The 26,473-nt window shown below is 36.7% G+C and overlaps 2 protein-coding genes and 1 non-coding gene across 3 annotated transcripts; 2 read left to right on the top strand and 1 right to left on the bottom strand.

Annotated features, from left to right (window-relative positions):
* The first annotated feature begins 13,892 nt into the window (after positions 1-13,892).
* Positions 13,893-13,999, top strand: LOC127108810 (small nucleolar RNA R71). Its single transcript, XR_007796321.1, has one exon. It is a non-coding gene; the product is annotated as a small nucleolar RNA R71 (small nucleolar RNA).
* A 6,443-nt stretch (positions 14,000-20,442) lies between these two features.
* LOC127108083 (monooxygenase 1) lies at positions 20,443-22,567 on the top strand. The gene is made up of 5 exons (XM_051045452.1): positions 20,443-20,588; positions 20,690-20,836; positions 21,053-21,103; positions 21,202-21,373; positions 21,468-22,567. The coding sequence occupies exons 1-5, from the start codon at positions 20,506-20,508 to the stop codon at positions 22,218-22,220; spliced, it is 1,206 nt and encodes a 401-aa protein (XP_050901409.1). The 5' UTR covers positions 20,443-20,505; the 3' UTR covers positions 22,221-22,567.
* On the bottom strand, positions 22,329-22,951 carry LOC127108084 (histone H3.2-like). Its single transcript, XM_051045453.1, has one exon. The coding sequence runs from the start codon at positions 22,878-22,880 to the stop codon at positions 22,470-22,472; it is 411 nt and encodes a 136-aa protein (XP_050901410.1). The 5' UTR covers positions 22,881-22,951; the 3' UTR covers positions 22,329-22,469.
* Positions 22,952-26,473: the final 3,522 nt, after the last annotated feature.

Genomic DNA, 26,473 nt, shown 5'->3' with positions numbered 1-26,473 from the left:
CTAACGCGCGCTCAATGCATGGATTTGAAATCCGCAGGAAACGCGTATGAACTCGTGGCAAATTTCGCAGGTAACCACATGCGTTCCGCAGGAAAATACGCAGGAAATCTGGAAAACGCATGAATATGATGAAGATCATGAAGATCTTCAGCCAAATTTTCCAGAAAAAATCAAATCGTCCAGAAATCAAAAATGATCATAGCATCGTGTAGGTCTTGCTTCATACATCACAAATCTACAAACAATTCATCAAGAAACAAACAAACATGCACAAATCGAAGGAAACAGAAATCATCACAAAAACTTTAAATGCATGGATCTAACTCAAATCAGCATGAAATCACTCCATTTTTGTTCCAGAATTACCACCAATAAAAGATCTACACATTTAGCATAATGATTTACAAAATTAAAGAGGTCGAAAATGTAACCTCTTGATGAGCAGATTTGAAATCCCTTGCTTCCAAGCTTTGCCATGCCTCAAATCTCTTCCAATATGCTTCTTGAGGTGAATGATGATGAATGCAAGGTTCAAGGATACACAAAACCAGCTCAAGCTCCAACTTCCATGGATGCTTCACACCTTGAACATGAACAAGAATGCAACAATTTCCTCTGTTTCCACGTGCAAATGTGCTCAATTATGCTTCATGATGATGAATTGATCACTAGAAAATGCTTAGGTTTGAAGAATTTTGCAGAAAAAAGTGAGAGAAAATTTTGAGAATTTGTGAAATCTAGATCTAGAATTGGTAATTGTGATGAAAACAGTTATGATTAAGGCTTTATACTCAATGCTAATCATGTTTAGGGAAGGATTAGGGAAAATGCACATGGGATTAGTGAGTTTGTGGTGCTTATGCAAAAATGAGATTTCATGCTCCATGTACCTCCATGCACGTGAACAGTGCATGTGCTTGGTCCAAAACCACTAAAAATGATTCCATGCACACATTGAAATGGATTTGGTATGCATATGTTCCATAAAAATGAGTTTATGCAATTTCTTCCCAAAATATTCATGAATGAACCAATGCCATGCAAATGAGATTTCATGTCAAATGATGATATGCTTGGAAAATACATGTTATAAGGATCAATATGCAAAAAGAACCACTCAAATTGGCCTTTTGGTTTGAAAGTTATGCTCATTTGAAGTTTAAACCACACTTTGCCATGATTGGACCATATCTCCTCAACCACATATGAGAAATTCATGATCTTGGACTTTTTGGAAATGGGAGAGAAAGATATTCAACTTTCATGTTGGACAAAATTTCATTTGAAGCTTTCTTGATGATATAATCTTGAGTTGAATTTGGTCAAAAACCTTTCCATTTTTGGAAACTTCAAATTACAGGTCACTTGCTATTTTTGGAAAGTCTTGATCTGGCTTCAAATTCTTCAATGTTGATGTTTGAAATGTCAAATGAGACTTGTTTACACATGAATGAGGCATCTCTAACCATTTCCCATCTCTAAATCCATAGTTGAATTGACAGTTGACTTTTGTTGACTTTTCAAGGTCTCAGATGAATTGCACCTAGACTGATGAATTCTGAGCCTTCAACACTTGGCCAAACCACTTCAAAATGATCCTTGGGTCAGGTGAACTCATTGTACCAACCCTAGGGCTTTAATCTCATGGAGAATTCTCTTGTTGCCTTGCACAGTTGAATCTCCTGACCAGTCTTGCCTGATGACATGATGGACTATGCAAATGATAATGCAATGTTAATGACCTAAACATGAAATACATATACAAATGGGAGGTGCAAATTTGAGGTGCTAAATTGTGGTGAACGAAACCGACATGATCCTGTAATCAGCAACCACAGTGCACTGCTATGTCAAGAGGAAACACAAAGCGTTCAACCACGAGTAGACCTTGCATCAACAACAAAGACTTACCATGATCATGAACTTGCTGCGAGATGTGTATTATCATAAACATTGGAGCAATGCGTAAGTGAGAAATAGGGAGCTATACAAGGTTTTGTGATTATCTGCTATGGGAGGTACAACCAATTCACAACCTGCAGAAATAATTCCAAAAGAGTGTATACAACCCTATGGTGTGGCAGCATCTCTGTCGTGAAAAGCACTTATGGCAATGCGCATTAGGAACAAAACCGACACGATGTTCCAACCTGCAAAACAACCACAAGTTGTGAGAAGGAGCGAGAAATCAACATAATTTACAGTGGATCCATTCCAAACGTAGGCAACACACGTGACCGAATTCCATTACCATAATAGGAACGACCTTGCTAGCCATTCCAAAAGCGTGATGCACAAGTCATGATGAACCATTGGTGGAAGACCAAGAAGAGAAAAACTGCAAAATTCAAACCAGTGAAGAGTGCTCGTCACAAAAAGTCAAATACGCTAGTAAAATACAAGGATTACCGCAGTGAAAAATTGAAATAAATGGTTACCACAGAGTGTCATCAAGGAATTCTTGCAAATGCCACGTAATCGCAGAAGAGGAGTTCTCACTCACTACGGACAAAACAGAAATAAATTTCACCACCTTCATTTCCAGGACCACACCAAGATCTAGAAAGGATTTGATCCTAACGGATTTTTGGAATCTTTGCCAACTCAGGAGTGAGAAACCTCGTACCTCCAAAGCTCTATATAAGGACCATCCATCATTGGGATAAGAAAAAACCCTTTCCAACGTCGTTACTCTGCAGAAATAGAAACAAAACATCACTAAAGCTCTAATCTTTCTTTTAGAGTTTGTTGAAATTTCATATTGAAACTCAGCAAACTCGAGCTAAAGCCACAGACTACCCTAAAACGGTTACTACCGCCATAGCAGCGACGTAAGAAGGAAAGAGAAGGAGAAGAAGCGAAGAGGACAAAAGGTGCAGAAGAAGGAAAACGATTAGAAAGCAACATACCTTGAAGAGTCGGTTACATCGTCGGTACGCTCGTTGGAAAATCTATTTCTCGGTGAGCTCTATATTACTTCCCTCTTCGTTGATGTGCATATTCTGCTTTGTACCAGTGACATGTATACATTTCTGTCTTCTATACCATTATGAATCATTTACTTGCTTTGATTGAATCATGAATCGTTAGAGCTTGCTTGCTTGTGTTTGAATGCGTAGCGTAAGAGTAGTTGGTTGCTCGCTCCGATTTAGGGTTAGACTTAGAACAGATCTTGGATTTGGGGGTTTTTCTTTGTTCTGTTGAGAGTTCAAAAATGGTTTTCTTGGTTTAACGTTCATGAGAGACCAAATGGGGAGGACGAAGCGTGATGTTGTTTTCCTTTGGTTTGTGCGTTTTATTTTCATTTATCTGTGGAGTTATTTGTTTTATTATTAAGTAATGTGAGCAGCTAGCTATTAATGGACCCTAAGGTGTTGGTAAGTCCCAAGGCGACACGCGTGTATTCTCCGTTTGGGGAAGACCAAATGGTCACACGTCATAAGATCGGTGTCCCTTTGCCTTCCATTTGCTTTCTCCTGCTCCTGGACAGATTGTTTAAGTGGGTTTAAGACCTACTTCTTTTCTTTTTATTTTGCTGGCTGGTTGTTTTTTTTGGTGTGGGAAAGTCATGGGCCTTAGGGCCCATTTCGAGTCCCTCCTAATTTAGAACTCTGTCGGGCCTCTATAGTTTGGTATTTTGGGGTTTCAGCCCCTCCTTACTCCCTATACATCCTGATTTATCTTATTTGGTTTAGGTATCATCTTTTAAAAAAAAATACTTTAATTAAATATTAAAATAACCATGATTAATTAATAATAGTAGAAATATTTATTTGTTTAATTTTGATTACTATTTTCAATTCACATTTTTATTTTGTTAGAACATTATGATTGATTAAATAGGAAGATTAATTATTAATGCCAACAAATATTTTTCTTCTAAAGTGAATCCAATCTTGATCCAAGGCCAAGTATTCCCGCTTAAGGCCCGATTGATGCTAACGAATTCAAATCCAAATCCTTTCTTTATTAATATACTCTTCAAAACTATTTAAATTAATTTTGAATGAAAAGGAGAATAGTAAGCCTCCGCTTCACTATCTCTCGACTATTCGAATAATTGGCGTACGCCATATTGCTCGGATTTTCGTCATTCAATTAAAACCCTAAAAACTCTATAAAATTAAAATCACTCCCCACAAATTTTTTATAAATTCTAAAAGCTTTACTTTAATAATTAATCTTTGAATGAAAAGGAGAATAGTGAGCATCCGCTTCATTATCTCTCGATTGTTCGAATAATTGGCGTACGCCATATTGCTCGAATTTTCGTCATTCAATTAAAACCCTAATAATCATACAAAGTACAAATCCTCTTTTTAAATTGAGGTAATACTCAAATATATCTTCTTATAAACTTGGGATGAAAAAGAATATAGGAAGCGTACGCTTCGCTATTTCTCAATTTCTCGAATGATTGGCGTACGCCATATTGCTCGAGTTCTTGTCACCCGATTAAAACTTCTAATCATAATATTTCAAATCAACTACAAAATCCTAAATTCTATTAATCCTAAATTTCATATAATAAAAGGATAGGAGGCGTTCGCCTCACTATCTTCCGATTATTCGAATAATTGGCGTACGCCACATTGCTCAAATTTTCATCATCAAAATTAAAACCATAATTATACAAATTCAAATCATTCTTCCAAATTAATATAAAAAAACATTCTAAATCCTACATTTCCGATAATTAAGGATAGGAGGCGTACGCCTCACTATCTTTCGATTATTCGAATAATTGGTGTACGCCACATTGCTCGAATCTTCGTCATCAAATTAAAACACAATCGAATAAATTCAAACAATTTTCGCAAATCAAATACAATATCTAAAAACATATCTTTCTTAAATTAAACTTCGGATGACAACAGATGGGAGGCGTTCGCCTCACCATCTCTCAATTGTTTGAATAATTGGCGTACGCCATATTGCTCAAATTATCGACTTCCGACTAAAACACGCTAAATAAACTTGGATAAAAGAATAAGTGGCGCTCGCCTCATTATTCTTTGAATAAGCAAGTAGGAGGCGTACGCCTCACTACCGTGCATATTCAATATCCACAAACAAAACTTTCAAAATAATCGAACGAAAAAGGAGTAGAAGGCGTCCGCCTTATTATTCCTCGAAAGAATTGAACGATTGGTGTACACCACATTGCTCAATCTTTCGTCGTTCTTCAAAACACCTTAACAAATCAAATTAATGTCTCGCCCCCGTGCGACCAACAACTTAAAAATTATTTTCAAAAGAACATTGTTAATCCTTTCTAATGTGCACCACAAACCAATGCTTAAGCCTCCGCCGAGAGTAGACAGGCCAGAGTTTAGCCTTTAGAATGTGATCTACACAGTCGTTCATTAAAAGACACCAACAAAAACCGTAGTTTCCCGAACTACGAATGCTCTGATTTCCTTATTACACCATAAGGATACGTAGGCAGGAGATTGTTGTATCTTCGCGAGCACACTAATAAAAAAACCTCCCCTTTTCCCTCCTGAGGTCTTCATCCATATTTATCATCAATTCTAATTACTCGAAGCAAGCAAATAACAGTTAACTAACAATCAAATAGCAATTTGGACTAAAAGGTTCCCGTTGATTACAACGGACGTGAGGGGTGCTAATACCTTCCCCTTGCGTAATCGACTCCCGAACCCGAATATGGTTACGACGACCATTATTCCATTTTTTAAAAAGGTTTTATCGATATTTTCCTATTCCTTCATTGGGATAAATAAAGTTCGGTGGCGACTCTGTTCGAACATAAATTTTTCCGCGACCATCGCGAGGAATCGTATTTTTCGAGATGCGACAATACCGATTTTTAGAAAAAGTTTTCCCAAGTTTTTTACATCCTATTATAAACCTGTCTTATAGCTTGAATGTTCAATATGTACTATTTTCTTGGCTAAAAAGTTTTGGTAAGGTTAAAGAAATGGGGGAAATAAAGATACACCTACACAGATGACTCGTCAGACACATGTTATTTTATTGAAAGGGAAAAACAAGCAACTAAAATAAACAAAACATACTAAAAATAAAAGAAAACGGTAAAAAACGATAAAAGTAAAGGAAAGCGATAAAAAGCAATAAAATAAAGGAAAGATAAAAAGCGATGAAATCTCCTCCCACACTTAAACCGAACATTGTCCTCAATGTTTCGATATGAGATAGGGTAGAAGTAACTTGGAAAGAGAGAGAGAGAGAGAGAGAGAGAGAGAGAGAGAGAGAGAGAGAGAGAGAGAGCTAGCGGTTAGCACTGGTACCATCACCGTCACTGCCCTGGTCAGGATGCCTGGGTCGAAGACGTCTGGTTCGAGTACTAAGTCCTTCCTGCAGCTGCTGAGAGCGACCTAGGAGAGATCCTTGGGTGGCCTCGATGAGAGCGAAGTGACGCTCATTAGCCTGTCGCTGGCGTTGCTGCGCATTAGTGATCGCAAGCAAGGACTCAGTGACAGTCTGATGTGCTTGCTCACTACGCTGTTGGGAAGCTACCATAAAACTCATATTATCTGAAAGTTGTTGGTTTATGGTGTTCAGGAGGGTGTCACGCCTTTCGTCACGAGCCAGGTGCTCGCGCCACATCTCCTCGGTGATGTAGAAATCGGGAGTTGTACCTGCAAAAGGGTTAGAGGAAGAAGGTGCCGTATGTGCAGGTGATGCAGCAGGAATATCATGAGCCGGTGACTGGTCGTGCCGGTCATACTCATCATCGGTCCCCTGCCCTTCATCCATAGGAACGTTAGGTGGCAAAGGACCGGTAAAGGGTGGAGCATTTAGATCGTATGTACAGTCCCTCGTATGTCGCACATCCGTACGCTGTGAGCAAGGTAAGACAACATTGGGTACAGTTGCACAATGTATCATGAGGTAGAAACCACCTTCTCGCCGCACCTTACATAATTTCATATCTTTCAAAAACTTCAAGTTAATGGTGCGATGAGGGAGCGGTTCCAAGGTGGCTAACTTAGCGTGTAGATTCAACGCTCTAGCAATGGAGGTAATCAAACCACCGAAAGAGATGGTTCCTCCTTTTTTAAGGATGGCAGACATATGGGCCAACATGAAAGGAACAGGATTGATCCTGCGATTAGTGAGGCACCCCTGTAAAAACAGCAATTCTCAGGCATTTACTTTGTTAGAATTTTCCCGGCCAAATATAGTACATGCCAAAAGGTATTTAAAAATATGCATGGTCGGGTTATGGATATTAGAAGCCAAAATTCCTTCAAAGGAAGTGACATTCACATTAGATAATCTGTTCCAAAAAGTAAATGCCTCGAGTGCCCATTCAGTATCTACGGGCGTCTCACAAATAGCACCATCACCATAAGGCATTCTGAGCGAACCCGCTAAAGCATCGGTAGTGTACTCGTATTCCACATTAAACATTCTAAAATAAACGGTACCTACCGTGTTAGCAGTGCCAGGATGGACATTATAAATTGGGGAACTTAAAAATTCCCTAGTGAGCCTATCGTAGGTGGGTGCTTTACTAGCAAAAATATTGTGTAATCCTAAATTATCTAGCATGTGGAAAACATTATGGTATGTGCCTAGATTGTACAAACAGTCTTCGTCGACATACCTGGTAGCGAGGATCTCCCGAGTTTGCAATCTTTACAAAATCTTGTTTTGTCGCTCATCGGGCTTCCCTCCATGAAGAGTGATGTCGTTAAACTTCATTCCGCCATTAATGGTGATTGTAGAGAAAAATGAGTATTTATAGAAAAGAAATGAAAAAATGGAATTTAATGGATTTTTGTAGAGAAATGGAGAAGTAAAGTTGGAGAATTGTAATGGCTTGTAGTGAAAATGAGAAGCTTGGAAATTTTTTATGAATTTTGGTGGAGTTAGGAGAAGAAGAGAATGGGTTTCGAGAGGTTGAAGAAGGTATAAATGGTGAAAAAGGAAAATTTGACCGTTATGTCATGGCACCCGCCAGAAAGCTTATGGCGCCCGCCATGTCTTCGGATTTGGTTTGGGTCGGCTATGTTGTTTGCTTCTTGGGCCTCAATCCTCTCGTCTTCATTTTTGTAATGGGGGTGTATATAGGTATCCATGAATGTTGTTTTTTTTTTATTTAAGCTTGATAAAACAAAATAAAATAAAATAAAGTAAAACAAAATTAAATAAAACAAAATAAAATAAAATAAAAACAAAATAAAATAGTAAAGTAAAATAAAGAATAAAACAAAATGGACATAAAAACATAATAATTATAATAATGCATATATATATGTATATGAAGAGTCAATAACAATTCACGAGTCCAGAGATCTTAGGAAAAATAAAGCAAGCATAATGTCAGATGAAACAATAAAAATAAGCATGAATAGTAAATAACGGGAAAATAGGGAAATTCAAACGGTATTTCTTGGTTCATGATGGCATCAATGCTCGGGGTATGGTGGAGTCTCTTCGTCTACGTATCCTCGAAGCTTTGTGATCTGGCGTCGGAGATCGGCGATCTCATCATGCAGCATATCAGTCTCGATGTCGTGTGAGGCAACTGATACTTCAACCTACAAAGCAACATCAGCAAGCTCCTGGCGAAGCTGAGCTATCTCCATGTGAAGCTTAACTAATTCGGATTGCATGCTCGGAGTCTGGAGATTAGGATTGTTGGTACGGACTTTGATTCTGATCGGTCGGCGCATCTACCGTCTCTCCCTACCCTTCTATGGCGTAGGCCCAGTTGGCTCGATCAATCACACAAGTCACCTGAGGGTCAGGTAAAGTGAAGTAGTGAATGGTCTCACCCTCAATTAACAGCCTGTATTGATTCGGTTGGAAAGAAGATCTCCTCATGAGGCCACGGTCTAGACAGAAATCAATATCCATCAAGGTGTAGCTGCAGTAAGACGTCGGGTGAGAACTGGGCCACGAAAGATTACTGGCATGGTGTCGATATTCTCCATTCCTGAAAAGTTAGATTAGAAATAGAGGCCACCTGAAATCACAAATATTATAACTGTTAGTCTCCACATAGATATACATATATATAAAACAAATAAAAATATAAATTGAAAATGGTAAAAGTAAAGGAAAAGAAATCCTGGGTTGCCTCCTATGCAACGCTTGTTTAACGTCGTTAACTTGACGATTCGAACTTTATATGTTAGAGGTAGGAACTGGAGGGTCGGTCAGAATTTGGTCATGACATTCTGTGGGTATGTCACCTCCTTGGTATTGCTTCAATCTTTGTCCATTTACCACGAATGGATTACAGGAGTTATTCCGGATTTCAACTGCTCTAGATTTTAGGATTTTGGACACCTCAAAGGGGCCTATCCATCTCGAACGCAACTTACCTGGAAAAAGACGTAATCTTGAATTGAAGAGGAGAACAGAGTCTCCTATATTAAATTCCTTTTTCACGATCCTTTTGTCGTGCCAAGCTTTGGTTCTCTCTTTGTATATAACGGAATTCTCGTAAGTGTTCTGGCGGAGTTCCTCCAATTTGTGAATATCAAGGATTCGCTTCTTTCCAGATGCTAGGTAATCCAAATTCAGGGTCTTGATGGCCCAATATTCCTTGTGCTTGAGTTCAAAAGGTAAGTGGCATGACTTCCCGTAGACCAACTGGTACGGTGTAGTTCCAATAGGGGTTTTGTCAGCAGTTTTGTAAGCCCACAGTGCTTCTGTTAGTTTTTCAGACCAATCTTTTCTAGATATTGATACGGTTTTCTCCAAGATCTGCTTAATCTCTCTATTAGATACTTCCACTTGACCATTAGTCTGGGGGTGATATGGCGTTGCTACTCTGTGCTTTACTCCATATTTCCTTAAGAGTTTATTGAATATCCTGGATATAAAATGTGATCCACCATCACTTATGACAAGTCGTGGAACTCCAAATCTGGGAAAGATATTATTCTTGAACATTTTGATGACTACTCTTGTGTCATTGGTGGGTGCGGCTATAGCTTCTATCCACTTGGACACATAGTCAACGGCTACCAAAATGTACTTGTTTCCCAATGAAGATGGAAAGGGTCCCATGAAATCGATACCCCAAACGTCAAATAGTTCTACTTCTTGGATGTTCTTCAAAGGCATTTCGTCACGTCTTGAGATGTTTCCAGCGCGCTGGCACCAGTCACATTGGACAATATAAGCATGGACATCACGCCATAATGTCGGCCAATAAAGACCAGCTTGAAGGATCTTAGCGTATGTCTTGGATGTGCTTGAATATCCCCATAGGGTGAAGAATGACAATGCTCTATGATGTTTCTGACTTCTTCTTCCGGGACGCAACGTCGAAATATGTTATCAGTTCCTATTTTGAAAAGGAGTGGTTCGTCCCAATAGAAGTGTCTTATATATTTAAAGAATTTCTTCTTTTGTTGATAGTTGAGGTCAGGTGGTATGATATTAGCGGCTAGATAGTTCATAAAATCAGCGTACCATGGTACTCTGCTAATTTATGAAATTACCCCAAGGTTGTCTCTATCAAGTTCAAGGGGAGCGGTATTTATCTTAGCTATCAGACTGTCATAGGTGAAGTCATCATTTATAGGTAAATTATATGGCTTTAAATGCTCTAATCTGGAAAGATGGTCAGCAACTACGTTTTCTGTTCCTTTTTTGTCTCTAATGTCTAACTCGAATTCTTGTAGCAAAAGCATCCACCTGAGTAATATAGGTTTTACATCCTTTTTGCTCAGAAGGTAACGGATAGCTGCATGGTCTGTATAGACTATAATCTTAGATCCTACAAGATAAGACCTAAATTTATCGATTGCGAAAACTATAGCTAGGAGTTCCTTCTCTGTTGTTGTATAATTTAATTGAGCGACATCTAGGGTTCTACTAGCGTAATATATTACGTGTAGTTTCTTATCTTTTCTTTGCCCTAAAACGGATCCTATAGCGAAATCGCTAGCATCACACATTATTTCGAAGGGTTTAGTCCAATCCGGGGTTTGTAGAATGGGTGCTGAAATTAATGCTTATTTTAACTGATTAAAGGCTTTGATGCATTTTTCATCGAAAATGAATTCAATGTCTTTCATCAGAAGGCCAATCAGGGGTTTTGTTATTTTAGAGAAGTCTTTTATGAAGCGTCGGTAGAAACCGGCGTGTCCAAGGAAACTACGGACTTCTCTAACTGTCTTAGGAGGGTTAAGGTTTTCTATAACTTCTATCTTTGCTTTATCGACCTCAATGCCTCTTTCAGATATTATATGTCCTAATACTATGCCTTCTTTGACAATAAAGTGGCACTTCTCCCAGTTTAACACAAGGTTAACTTCTACGCATCTCTCTAGGATTTTCTCAAGGTTAATAAGGCAGTCTTCAAAGTCTAATCCACACACCGAGAAGTCGTACATGAATACTTCCATGATTCCGTTAAGATAATCTACGAAGATTGACATCATACAACATTGGAAAGTAGCTGGCGCATTACAGAGTCCAAACGGCATTCGTCTATAAGCAAATGTTCCGTAAGGACATGTAAAGGTTGTTTTCTCTTGATCCTCGGGGTGTATCGGTATTTGGAAAAATCCAGAATATCCATCCAGATGACAAAAGTAAGAGTGTCTGGCAAGACGCTCCAGCATTTGATCTATGAATGGAAGGGGGAAATGGTCTTTCCTAGTTGCCTTATTGAGCTTCCTATAATCTATGCACATACGTCATCCGCCTTCTATGCGTTTAGCAACATGCTCTCCCTTTTCGTTCTGCACGACTGTGATGCCTCCCTTCTTGGGTACCACATGTACAGGACTTACCCACTTACTATCAGAAATTGGATAGATTATACCAGCTTCCAGTAGTTTAAGGACTTCCTTCTTTACTGCCTCGCTCATCACATGGTTGATCCTTCTCTGATGTTCTCTGGAAGGTTTTGAATCCTCCTCTAGTGAGATCCTGTGCATACACACGGATGGGCTAATACCTTTTAAATCAAAGATGTTGTACCCTAAGGCAGAGGGGTACCTTCTTAAAACATTCAAGAGTAGATTTGCCTCGTCTTGATTTAAGGTGGCACTAACTATTACTGGGTGATTCATTTCTTCATCCAAGAACTCATATCTTAGGTTCTTCGGTAGTTCCTTAAGTTCTTGGGCTGGTTTTTGAGAATTAGGTGAAGGGTCTGGAGTAAGATCCAGACATTCGTTAGTGTGAGGTTTCGTTTCTTCTAACTCGTCATCCTTTTCATTCGGGTTTGAAAATGGTTCGATCTTAGGTTCTCCTTGATCAAACTCTCTTATGCACTCATCTATGATATCGATTGCATAACATGCGTCTCCTAGAATTGGTGCCATCAGGAATTTCGAAAGAATGAACTCGATCTTTTCATCCCCTACTTCAAAGGTTAATTTCCCTCTTTTGACATCTATTATAGCTCCGGTTGTTAATAAGAATGGTCTACCTAAAAGGATAGGGATATCTTCGTCTTCTTTGACATCCATGACCAAAAATTCTGTTCGGATATAAAGTTGACCGATCCTAACTGGGATGTCTTCTAAAATGCCTACAGGATAGTTAACAGACCTATCGGCTAATTGAAGGGACATCTTAGTTGGTTGCAATTCTTCTAGATTTAACCTTTTACATACATCTAAGGGCATTAAACTTACACTAGCGCCTAAGTCTAGGAAAGCTTTGTCGATCACATGACTCCCTAAAATGCAAGGTATAGAGAAATTACCAGGGTCTTTCTCCTTCTTAGCAAGTTTATCCTCAGAAATAAAGTTGCATTCCAAGGGTTTTGGATCGTCGAGCCTACGCTTGTTGGTTAAGATGTCTTTGAGAAATTTGGCATAAGACGGAATTTGGGTGATAGCTTCGGTGAAAGGAATCTCTACATGAAGCTTTTCTATCACTTTTATAAATTTTTGGTATTGGTTGTTAATTTTGGTTTGTTTAAGTCTTTGCGGATATGGGATTGGTGGTTTGTACGGGGGTGGTGGTTTGTAAGTGTTATCCTTGGCTTGACCTTCTTGGTTGGTTTGTTTCTCGGGTTCCTCCGGTTCCTCTTCTTGGTTGGTAGGTATGGAAGTTTTGGACTCGCTCATTGTTGGGTTATGAGGCCCTTCGTAAGCGGTCCCACTTCGTAACGAGATAGCGTTAGCTTGCCCTCGAGGGTTTGGTTGAGGTTGTCCAGGGAATTGGCCTCCAGGTGTATTTTGTGGGGCTTGGTTTTGTGCTACCTGTGGGTCTGGGTTTCAAGCATCTTGTTGTGAGTGATTATCTTATCAACCTTGGTTCCTAATTGCGTTATAAGTTCGTTTACATGAATGTTCTGGTTTAGGAATTCTTTATTTTGCTGAGTCTGGCTCGATATAAGGCTCTCCATGATTTTCTCAAGGTTAGACTTCTGGGGCACAGCTTGCATAAGTTGGTTTGGTTTTTGGGCTTGATAACCTTGCGGTCTCTGAGGTGCATGATTTTGGATAGGGTTCTGGTTTTTATAGGATAAATTCGGATGACTCGTCCATCCAGGGTTGTAAGTGTTTGAAAATGGGTTACCTTGGGCGTAATTCACTTGGTCGGTATTCAGTTCGTTCAAAAGGTTACACTCTGCCGATTCGTGTCCTTTAGATCCACAGAGTTTGCACTCTTTGTGGACTACTGCTACGGTGTTAGTGTTTGTAGACATATGTTCGATCATAAGGGCTAAAGCTTCCATTTTCGCCTGCATCATGTCTAGAGAGTTTACCTCATGTATTCCACCTTGGGTCTCCTTTTTCTCTATTGATGCTCTTTCAGTTCCCCATTGGTAATGGTTTTGGGCCATATCCTCAATTAGGTCACAAGCTTCTGGATAAGGTTTGTTCATCAGCGCGCCACCAGCGGCAGCATCGATGCTCATCTTGGTGTTATAATGGAGTCCATTGTAGAAGGTATGAACGATCAGCCATTGTTCTAGGCCATGGTGTGGACAGACTCTTAATAGCTCTTTATATCTCTCCCAAGCTTCGAAAAGTGATTCTCCTTGGTTTTGAGAAAATCTAGTTATTTAGTTTCGAAGAACAGTAGTCTTACTAGGGGGAAATATCTAGCAATGAATACTCTCCTAAGGTCTTCCCAGGTAGTTATTTAATTATCTGGAAGTGAATCTAGCCATGAACGTGCTTTATCCCTGAGGGAGAAAGGAAATAATCTTAAACGGATCTCATCAGGTGAAGCGCCGTTAGATTTAAAGGTGTCGGCTAGTTGGATAAAAACTTTTAAATGTTGATTCGGGTTCTCAGTATCGAGACCCGCGTATTGGTTCTGTTGCACTAATTGCAACAAAGACGGTTTTAGTTCGAAATTGTTAGTAGGAATAAGGGGGTTTACTATACTCGAACTAGGTTCCTCATCAGAGGGTTGGGCGAATTCCTTAAGAGGTCTCCTATCGCAATTCTCGGCCATAGCTTTCTTAATTCGGATGAGTAAGAGGCGTGTACGAGTATAACGTTCGGGTTCCGCTAAAGGATCTACTAAATTTCCGGTACTACGGGTTCTTCGCATTTACCGGCTAATAATGCCTTAGTCTATACGGTGTAACAACATGGTACGAAATTTGACGAAGTTGGTCCCCGGCAACGGCGCCAAAAACTTGTTCGCGTGTTTTTCGCAAGTGCACGAATTACGTCAAAGTAATATAAAAGAATATTGATCCCACAGAGACCAATCGTCAATCTATCGATTACTATCGTTGCGGTGTTTATCTAAGACGGTATAAAAGAGATATTGGGTTTGCAAAATAACGGTAAATAATAAATGCAGGTAAAGACAGGTTGAATGTATTTCACGTTAGTTAAGTGATGTTTCGATTGTCTAAATAGAACTACTTATGAGGCAATATTTTCTACTCTTGAAAAGAATCCATTTAACAGGAATTGTCGCTTTCGCGTATTCATAACCGAGTTTACCCTTAAACTAAGGCCTTTTATTGTCACTTATAAAAGGTGCGCAGAACGCTAAAGTAGTAAACCTATTTTTAAGAAATGAGACACGTAAACTTAGTTGAAAAGTGATTTTGATTTGGAAAGTTTACCCAAGGAGTTTCCTGATTTTAAATCTATCAGCGCGTCCGAAAACAGTTTCAAAAATAGTTTTTTCTTAAAGTAATAAAAATTCCTAGTTACTAAGCCAGGGTGCTTTCGCACTCCTCGAATAATTAAAATTAATCAAGTTTGTTTTTAGAAAACTCAAGTTAAAAATCAAAACAGCCTTTAAAGTATTTCTACATATTCAATATGTGAAACATTACTTTAACCGCGATCCTTGCATTATAACCTTTAAAAGATTTAGCCAGACATAGTAACACAAACAAACACAACAATGTTAATCATGATGAAAAGTTTGTTTTAGAATGTGAGGCGTGGAGAGCGAGTAAAGTGTGTAAAGTAAATAAAGTAAAGCGAGTGCGGAAAATAAATAAAATAAAGCGAGGGCGGAAAATAAATAAAGTAAAAGCGAGTGCGGGAAATAAATAAAGTAAAAGCTAGTGCGGGAAATAAATAAAATAAAAGCGATGCGGGAAATAAATAAAATAAAAGCGATGCGGGAAATAAATAAGTAAAGCGATAAATAAGAACCTGATCCAAATGGAGGCTTCGATTCTGGTACAAAAATAAACCTCTGACTCCTGAAGCTAAAGACGACAGCAACTCGAAGTGACCCAACTCAATCTCACAAAGGTGCGATAACCCCCCGATGTGACGGATTATCGCTATTACAAATGATAAATATATGCTTAGTGTTGTAAAACTATGTTGGATCATTAGAAAACGAAATGGAACGAGCTATTTATAGAGGTTTTCAGCGGCTTGTAAAGACCATGGTGCCCTCCAACTTCCCCTTAGTGGGAACGTGACTTCCAAAGGTGGCGCCCGCCATCCCTTCATGGCGCCCGCCATGTGTGTAAATGGGGTGGATCATGGGAACGTGGCGGTTATCTCCTAGTTGAGGGATGGTGACTCATGGCTTCTCCTATAGCGGCCTCCATGTGAAACGCCATGTGTGTAATTTCGCCGAAAAACCCTAATTTTAGGTCTTTTTGCTTCGTTTCTTCCAAAAGAGTCTGAAAGTGCTAAATATCTGAAAACAAGAGAAAAGAGAGCATAATACAAACAAAATGATAATAAATTCCTAATAAACATGTGAAATCCGAGTCAAAAACACGGTGTAATTCAGTGTGATCAGTCGACCTATCCATGGTTGTATCGACACATCTTGAAGCATTTTTTACACATACAAGTAAAATCAATTTATGTGTCGACCTATGCGACCATGTGTCGATGCATGATGGACAAGGCTTTACAAAACTCACATTTATGACTTATGAAATGATTTTTTATGACTCATAATGACTTATGCATGACTAATGAATAAGAGACTATGCATATGCAATGGTTTAATGGTTTGAAAGTAATGAACATGCAAATACAAGAGTAAGCATGAGTTGGCAAAAGATATATATCACATATAATGACATTTAGTATTAAGTCACTATAAACATATGAAATGAAACACACGATTGTTGCATTGAGATTTTTGGAAGTGAACAAACATTACACATACCATACACATACTACATCATATACCTTTGAAAAATAAGCAGATAAAAGAAATACTTACTTAGGAAATAAGAAAAAGGATTGAAATGATATAACCTCATTGTACGGAAGATGGAGGATGCACAAGCCTTCCACGAGAAAATTTTGAACAAAAGCTGAAATGAACGCCACAAGTTTCACAAACATAAAAAGAACCAAACTGCTCTTACCACTTTTCTCTTTGTACAAGTATTTATGAGTGCTATTAATAATGTACACAAGAGTCTCATTGACTTGATAATCATCCTAATACTTGGACTTTCAATCTTGTTCAATTATGATAATCATATTTCTCCTCCTCATGTTTTCTCATCTTAGGTTGATCAATCCCTAATTTGATGAACTTGAGTATGTCTTTTCAAAGATAACATACATCATTGAGAATAATACATTTTCCGACACTTCTTGGATAGAAAACATTAGTAATAATCAACACACTTTTACCAATTGAAAGAACAATAAATTTTAACCTCTTTAGTAACATATTCCATCTTTCTTGTCACAAAGTCAAGATATAGAGAAGTGTTACAAATATTATGTCTTGAGCTTCCACGAAAAAGATCTCATAGTCTCTTCATAGTGTCAAGACATTTATCCTGCAAGATGAACGACTAGTGCTAGGTACCCAATCTTCATTGGATCCTTGATGATTAGTGAAATCTTGGTTTCACTTAGGAAACCATTGAAGAGTGCCTTTGGGGACCAAGAGTCTCCTAAAGTTACACTTTGCAATGGTATGACCATTCATGCAACAGTAATGGCAATAAATATTGTGAGAAGATGCTCTTTTCTATTCGAACTCTTTTTAACATAGTTATACCTTCTATAAGGATTATGAGAAGGCATATCATATTTTTAAGTGTCAATAGCAAAAGTGAATTTGGGTTGCAAAGCCTTGTTCAACTTGGATTTATGATCTTTTGGCTCATTTTGCCAAATATGACAAGTCTCACACCCAAACCAAGAGGTTCTATTATCACCACAATTATCTTTTAAAATGTCTATCATAGATTTCCTTAGAGATTCCATATTCTTTTCATTTTCTAACATTTTAGCTTGCAAATGAGAGAAAATTCTTTTAGCTTCAATGACTTGATTTTTGTAGATTTTCAAAAGATTCTTGCAATTTAGAAAAAGATAAGTCATGAGTATATTTAGGCTTAAAGTAACTTACTTTCTTTTTCTTTCCTTTTTTTGTCATGTAACACATATTTTCCGATTTTTCGCTTGAGCTAGAGCTTTCTCCACTTGAAGAACCACTTTTGCTTTCCCAAGCAACATAAGCCTTTCTAAGCTTGTTTAATCTTTTGTGATGACCTTTTTCATTTTCTTTCACAATTTGAGGACACTCCGGCCTAATGTGACCTTCTTTGCCACAATGGTAGCATGTACTTCTACCCTTACTTTTCTTCTTCTCATCATCCTTTGAGGAATTTGACAACCTTCTGAATTTCCCATGATCCTTCTTCTTGGAGTACTTATTTGTTTGTTCCGACCTATATCTATTGTACCTTTTAATGAACAACCATATGTCTTCTTCATCGGAGTCTTCGTCATCTTTAGTTTCACAATCACTAAACTTACTATTTGAGGACTTTAAACTAGAAGTCTTTAGAGAATGGACTTCTTCTCTTCCACCTTGTCTTTACCTTTTTCTTTCTTCATCTTCCTTTCATATTCTTTTTCATATTTTTCCAAGCAAGTGAGGCCTTGCTCATGTTCTTCCAATTTACCAAACAAAGTAGTAAGATCAAGTATTTTAAGATCATTCGCCTCTTTGATAGCGGTGACCTAGGGTTATCATTCCCTATTAAGACATCTTAAAACCTTGTTAGTAGCAATAGCATTAGAGATAGGATTACCTAGAGCATTTAATCTATTAATAAGATATGTGAATCGCTTTTGCATGTCGGAAATGGTTTCACCATGCTTCATATGAAAGAGTTCAAACTCATGGTTCAAAGTGTTGATCCTAGCTTGTTTGACTTCATTAGTTCCCTCATGGGCAACTTCTAATGCGTCCCACATAGCCTTGGCGATTTCACAATGAGATACACAATAATACTCATCAACACCTAATACGGATATGAGAATATTTTGAGTTTTCCAATCATGAGACCATAATTTCGTATCATTATAATTCCATTGATTTTTCGGCTTTGGTACAATGATGCCTTCACCATTGGTCATTGTAATTTGATTAGGACCATTGGTGATGACGTCCCATACATCCTTATCAACGGAGTTGATATGGATACGTATACAAGCTTTCCAATAGTCATAACTTTCGGCAGTGAAAATATGTGCTCTATTATACGCCCTTTTAGGTTCGATAGCCATTATCTAATAAGCAAATCTTAAGACCGAAAACAATTGGAGCTATGATACTAATTGTTAGACGATAGGCCTAGATCTAGAGGGGGTGAATAGATCCCAAATTAAAATTTTATTCGAAAATTAATTTAGAAAAATTTATGGCGCGGAAGCAAATTTAAAATATTTCCTGGATCCAAAGTCGTCTAACCGAACCTTCTATTGAAAAACTCAGATATGCGTATGAGTACATGGTATGATAATAATTCACAAGTCGATTTATCAATACTTCAAGCACTAAATTGAATACTCTAATATAGGAACTATTTATCTCCAATGTCAACAACACACTAAAGACTAGTTGACATAATTCATCAAACACTTTACGTAGTTCAACAATACAATTAACGAGTTTCTCTGACTCAGATTGAGGTACTTGTCCTATCACAAGGCATTCTACAACATATTTTTACTTCTACTTAGGCTCCTCTATCATCAACTGGAAGAGTAAGAACAACAAGTTGTCTCACACTCATCGTTAGAGGATGAATTTGGGTCCTTGCTAATGCTGCTTATGAAGCACAATGGCTCACATATCTGTTACAGGATTTCCATATTCTACACCCTACTCTTGTCACATTGTTTTGCGACAACCATAGTGCTATTTACATTGCCACCAACCTTGTCTTTCATGAACGAACGAACCACATCAAATTAGACTGTCACTTGGTGCGCGACAAGCTGCTGCAGGGATCCATTCACCTCATGCCCATTGATTCAGCCAATCAAGTTGTTGACGTTTTCACTAAGGCACTCTATGTTGGCCCTTTTCAGGTCTTGTTAGCAAACTAGGCTTAACTGACATCAGTAAATCTAGTTTGAAGGGGACTGTTAGTATTTTTTTTTGTTTTTTGTTTTTGTACTGTAGTTAATTTGCTAGTCTTTTTAACTCTAAATTGTTATTAGTTGTAGTATATATAGGATGTTTCTCTATGTACATACGTTCAATTTTTTATATTAATAAAATTACTTTTTTCTTTCTCTACACTCAATGAGAAAATTTATGAGTTGAATGGTCAAATATTAACAAGACTCAACATTGCTGGAACCCATAAGTATAAAAGTTTTTCTTTTATTTTTATGAAGAAAAATTTATATGTAGTAAAATTTACTATAATTGAATTGATCCGTTATCATCATCCTATTTGCAATTTACAATGGATATATATATATATATATATATATATATATATATATATATATATATATATATATATATATATATATATATATATATATATATATATATATATATATTTTAAAGAGAGTCTAAATTACTTTTTATAATAATATTTTAAAGTTAAATTTGTATGTAAAAAAATATTTTACCCTTCGCTTGTAAGGGGAACTATATGGTATGCTCCAACAACTCAAAAACCAAGATCATGCAAAGTATACACGGTTGGTTGATGAGATCACTTTCTTGTTTTTTTCCATCACATAAATACATTTGACAAAATTTAGGGATTTTGTGCAGTTAAATTAACTAGAAATAAACAGCTAAACACACACACATTTGATCTTCTTGAAAATATTTCTCTTTGAAAACGCCAAGGCTATGAAGAGAACTGTTGTTGATAATGAGATTGTGATAGTTGGAGGTGGTATATGTGGTCTTGCTACAGCCCTAGCTCTTCATAGGTGTTTTTTTTATCATTCAAGCCAAATCTATATTTATGATTACATAAAACTTTGTTATCATATAAATTAATTAAGATTTTTCATTTTGATTAACTTTGCAGGAAGAGAATAAAAAGTTTGGTGTTAGAAAAATCAGAGGAGTTGAGAGCAACCGGGGCAGCTATAATCGTGCAAGCTAATGGATGGCATGCACTTGATCAGCTTGGTGTTGGCTCAATACTTAGACAAACTGCCATTCAAATACATGGGTAACTTTTATTCTTTACTAGGGTTTTTGTTTTTCATTTTATCCCTCCAATTTAAAAAAAAAAACTAACTCGACCAAAGTAAATAAAATGTGATTAAATATTATATTAAATATCAAAATAATTAACTATAGATACATTCGAATATTAAAATGACAGAGATTATTAAGAGCGTATTTGTTTAATGATAACTAAACTTACTATATTAATTATTATTAGGGGGAAATTCATATCACTTAGTGAGGATGAGTCAAAAGAAGCACCATTTGGGTAAGTTAACACAACACAATTTTTCTGTATAGTTAAGTAGAATAGAAATCATGTGTAACATTATAATTGTTAATAGCTAACTTAATTTTATTAAACAGGATTAATGGAGAATTTCGGTGCTTAAAGCGCACTGATTTGATCAAAGCCATCGCCAATTGTTTGCCACATGAAACTATACGTACCGGTTGTCAAGTACTTTCCATAGAATTAGATCCAGTAACAAAATATCCACAGCTTTTGCTTAGCAATGGAAGTATCCTTCAAGCCAAGGTAGCATAGGCACACTTGACTGAACTGCGTAAACAAATATCATGTATATTTCTTGTGATTTATGTTTCTATTTTCTCTTTTTTGGGCGTATCAGGTTGTTATTGGATGTGATGGTGTGAATTCTATGGTTTCAAATATGGTTTCGCTACACCCGACAAAGCTCTTGCGTTTCTCTACATGTGTTGCTCGAGGCTTCACAAAGTATCAAAATGATCATCAATTTCCTAGTGAGTTTGTTATGATAAGCCGAGGTCAAGTTCAACTTGGAAGGATCCCGATTACTGACAAACTTGTTTACTGGTTTGTAACAAGGCTCAGCACTTCTCAAGATTCAATAATTTCGAAAGATCCGGTTCTTATTAGACGATCGTTATTGGAATCGATTGAGGATTTTCCGGTACACGCAATGGACATGATACACAATTGCAAGTTGAGCTCTTTGCATCTCACTGACTTGAAGTATCGTCCACCTTGGGATTTACTTCTTAACAGATTCAATAAGGGAACAACAGTGGTTGCTGGTGACGCGATGCATGCCACTGGTCCGTTCATGGCACAGGGTGGCTCGACTTCCATTGAAGATGCTATTGTTCTTGCTAGATGTCTAGCAGAGAAGATGGATAATACAACAGATGCAATAGCTGAGAGAAATGATATAGAGGAAGCATTTGATAAATATGCAAAAGAAAGGAGGATGAGAATATTTTGGCTCTCTTTGAATACTTTTCTTGTTGGAAAAAGACTTGATACAAAATCATGTATAGTTAGATCTATAGTTTTTGCAATGGTGTTTGTTCTCTTTAGAGATCCAGATGGGCATTCACGCTATAATTGTGGAACTCTATAATATTTAAAATTACGAGCATGTCCTATAAGAGAGCATTTGCCATCTACTATCATGATTTCAAAGAGGATGTAGATCTAAGTTCTAAATTTTATGAATAAATTGCAGTGATATATCTTATAGAAGCATAGATTCACTTTTTCAACAAACACATTGTAGTAGATGGATGCATTGTTACATTGCGATTCATAACAGATGAACCAAACCCTAACAGTGCAACTACTACAAAACAGAATTACATAATATCAAAATCTAAGCCCTCTCGCCTCTGATTCTTCGAGCGAGTTGAATATCCTTAGGCATGATAGTGACTCTCTTTGCATGAATGGCACAGAGGTTGGTATCTTCAAACAAACCAACAAGATAGGCTTCAGCGGCTTCTTGAAGAGCAGAAACGGCACTGCTTTGGAATCGGAGATCTGTTTTGAAATCCTGAGCAATTTCTCTAACCAATCTTTGGAACGGAAGTTTCCTGATCAGAAGCTCTGTGCTCTTCTGATACTTCCTGATCTCTCTTAAAGCAACAGTTCCTGGACGAAATCTGTGAGGCTTCTTCACTCCACCGGTGGCCGGAGCAGATTTCCGAGCGGCTTTGGTTGCTAGTTGTTTCCTTGGGGCTTTGCCTCCGGTGGATTTGCGAGCGGTTTGCTTGGTACGTGCCATTTCGATCGGAGTGAAAAAGATGCGGCTGTTTGTTAATTGAGAATTGAGATGTGATGAAATGGATGGGTGTCTTGGAGTAATATATGGGAGGGAAAAGCGGGAAATGAAAAAAATTAGAAAATATGGGGAAATGGTGATCGTTGATAGAAGTAGTTATCTACGGTTGTACGTCTCCAGGGAATTGGCACTGGAATGGAGATCCGTGGCATTTGAAACTCACCAATAAAATTATTTCATTAATATTGTTATTTATTTTTACTCACTCTAATGTTTGTAGGAGTAACATATTGTACGCTCTTTTCCAAAATGAATTAATTAAGTATATATTTTAAATAAAAAATGTTATTCTTACATTAAAACACACATTATACTATATTTCACTTTTCATGAATACATAATGAAATATTATAACAATAAAATATTTTTAAAATGAATTATTATTTTTATTAAAAAGTATTATATAAAATTGTATCATTAATCAATTTCATAATTTTATTAACCAATATTTTATATTTTATTAATCAATTTTGTTTTACTACTAAAAATTATTTTTATATTTGAACATTTATTAATCAACTTCATGATTTTATTAATCAATTTTTTACATTGCATTAACCAACTTTTTTTACTACTAAAAATTATTTTTAATATCTGAGTGTTTATTAATTAACTTCATCACTTCAGTAATCATTTTTTTATATTTTATTAATCAACTTTAATTTACTACTAAAAGTCATTGTTCATGCACTATTCACAGGGGCATTGTTCACTGGGGTACTATTCACATAAATGGCATTGTTCATGTGACATTATTCATGCATTGTTTACTATTTGCGACATTATTCTATGTATTTATAAACAGTGCATATGGTGTAGGTATAAAGGGAGAGTGTAAACATAGCATTGTTGATTTATATCCATTAAGCGCAAAATGTATAAATTTTGAAAGTCATATAGTTTATTAAATAAATTATATAGTTACAAAAAGTAATATATGAGTTATTTCATGACAAAATTTTGAGTATAAGTTATTCGTGCTAAAATGTCACTAATTTTTTTATGTATTTATTGTTTATGATGAGGACACAGAGGTGTGGGTGCAACTTTCCATTAGATATATTTTGTATGACATTAAAATTATGATACTTTAGCGTTAATGTATATTGGACTGTATCTTCTGATTCTCTATGTGCATCTTAGTATTATGAAGTATAAAAGTATTTGGAAACAATTTTGAAAAAGGTTTCATGCATAAAAAATAACTTTTAAAATAAAATGAATTATAGATCGACACATGGATATCATAGGTTGACACATAGAAGAAGAAAAATTCTATGTGTAGACAGATCGACTCATTTACTGCAATATTAAAACATGTAGGCTCTGTTAGATGTGTCGCCTCTACATATCAAACAAACTAGGATCAACACATTGAATCAAGAGCTTGAACTCTTTTGTATGATGCATGGTGAAACCATTGTCGAAATGCAAAAGAGGTTCGCACATATTATTAATTGTTTGAATGCTCTAGGTAAGTCTATTTCCAATGATATTTCTACTAATAAGGTTTTGAGATGTATTAAAAGGGAATGGCAACCAAAGGTCACCGCAGTCAAGGAGGCAAATGTTCTAGGTAAGCCTATTTCCAATGATATTGCTACTATTTTTAATATGACCATTTTGAATGTGTATTTATAAAGTAAATGACTTTGAAATAAAAGTTAATACAAGTAAATTATTAGTAAAGGATGTTAGTAATCAAAGATGAAAGATGGTTTGGTCACTTTTTGGAGAACATTCAATTATTCACTCACAAACATGAAAATATGAACATATACATCATTTATGAGAAGGGCTCCAACTTGAATAAAATCAACAAGTATGTCACTAGCTCTCACAAAATAGAAAGGGAGTAAAATTTTCATACAATACCATGAGGAACAAGAAAACCTTACTACTTTTCTCATGAATTTAGTTCACCCTAACAGCTGGCCAAACTTCTTTGCCCTAACTGCCCTAAACAGTTACACTTTCTAACCTTCAATCATCTATGGTTTTCTCTTCTCATCGTCTTTTTCAATCTTCAACAATTTACAGGGATAACCTCTGCCTTGTAGATAGGATCCCTTTTTTTACTTCTTGCTACTTCCAAAATTATTACCAAGATGTATAGGACACTGAGGGTAATCAAATCCCCAAGGTTGCTTGCTTTGATCCCCCTCCATTGTGATTTAATTTTGTTAGGATAACTTAGGGTTCTTGAAGTTTTTGTTGTGATTTGATTATTCCGTGAATTTTAGAAGTAATATGGTTGGGAAGTGAAGAGAGGAGACAAGAATGAGTGAATTGGTGGTGGTTTTAGGCTCAACTGGGATGCTCCGCCGCGACAGAGTGATTTCTGGCCAAGATAGATGTAAGAAAGAAGGGGAATGTTGATGGAATGAAGAATTAGGGTAAGTCTGAGTCCCTTGACAAAAAATATGTTTAAAAATTTATGGCGCGGAAGCAAGTTTAAAATATCTCGGATCAAAAATCGTCTAACTGAACCTGCTATCAAAAAGCTCGGATATGCGTAGTAGTGACAATGATATGATAATGATTCATAAATTAATCAACAACAATTAATCACAACTAGTTAAATGAAAAGTAATAAGGAAAATCTACTTCCAACGATAATTCATAAAAAAAATCAATTGAAACAATTTGTCAAACACTTAGTGTGCAATCAATATTGTTGGGAGTTTTACATGGTATTATTGATCTCAAAATCCAATCACAACCTAAAGGTTCGCGATCAAATCAACGACACCAATTTCAAAATGTAATAAAAAATTATTATCCATTAAATTTGATCAAACGATCTATGAAATCGATAATTTTCAAATCGAAAATAAAATAGAGATAGAGAGAGAGTAAACAAGGATTTGTTTAGGAAGTTACCCAATCGATCTCTCCATGGGTACGCTTGCCCTGAATTTGAATGTGAATTGAGATAATGTAACATATCTTACTTTGCAAATGTGTGTGTACAAGAGAGATGTAGAAATCTAACTCTACAAACCTTGTGCTTGGTGTTGATTCTACCACATTCTCTTCCCTTTATCAAAGCTTGATCAAGTAACCAACAATGTCGCTTCGATTAACCGTTCCACGCTACTTCTTTGCCAGACAACCCTTGTTCTTCAAAACTTTAACTCAATCGAATCCCAAATGTGCACTTGTTGAAACCCAAGATTTACCAATGTGATATACCGTCCCACGTTACTCCTTTGCAAGAACCTCTCATTCTTCATGGGGTGGGAGAAACATATGACCCACAATAGGGGGATGAAAGCATTACAACATGGAAAATGGAATGGAAAGAAATTAGACCAAATAAAACCCATGTACCATGCCTAAAACATACAAGTGACATGGTACTCCATACGATACAAGTCAATTGAATAGGTTAGAGGCATTGAATATTTGGATTTCATCTTGAATCTCAAAGTTACATGTGGATACAAAAGCAAATGGGGTTAGTATGAGATCAAGTCAAATGAGAATGATACAACAAGTGTAATCATATTCAAAGATATAAATCAATTCAAATG

This window comes from Lathyrus oleraceus, chromosome 7 (assembly GCF_024323335.1).
Source record: "Lathyrus oleraceus cultivar Zhongwan6 chromosome 7, CAAS_Psat_ZW6_1.0, whole genome shotgun sequence".
Lineage (NCBI taxonomy): Eukaryota > Viridiplantae > Streptophyta > Magnoliopsida > Fabales > Fabaceae > Lathyrus > Lathyrus oleraceus.
Note: the sequence above shows the minus strand (reverse complement) of the source record. Positions and strands in the feature narration are given on the sequence as shown.

Excerpts from the sequence above, each read along its gene's own strand:
- LOC127108083 (XM_051045452.1), top strand. The coding sequence starts at position 20,506 with ATGAAGAGAACTGTTGTTGATAATGAGATTGTGATAGTTGGAGGTGGT. Across the intron at positions 20,589-20,689 it reads ACAGCCCTAGCTCTTCATAG|GAAGAGAATAAAAAGTTTGG; the intron begins GTGTTTTTTTTA and ends TTAACTTTGCAG. Across the intron at positions 20,837-21,052 it reads ACTGCCATTCAAATACATGG|GGGGAAATTCATATCACTTA; the intron begins GTAACTTTTATT and ends AATTATTATTAG.
- LOC127108084 (XM_051045453.1), bottom strand. The coding sequence starts at position 22,880 with ATGGCACGTACCAAGCAAACCGCTCGCAAATCCACCGGAGGCAAAGCC.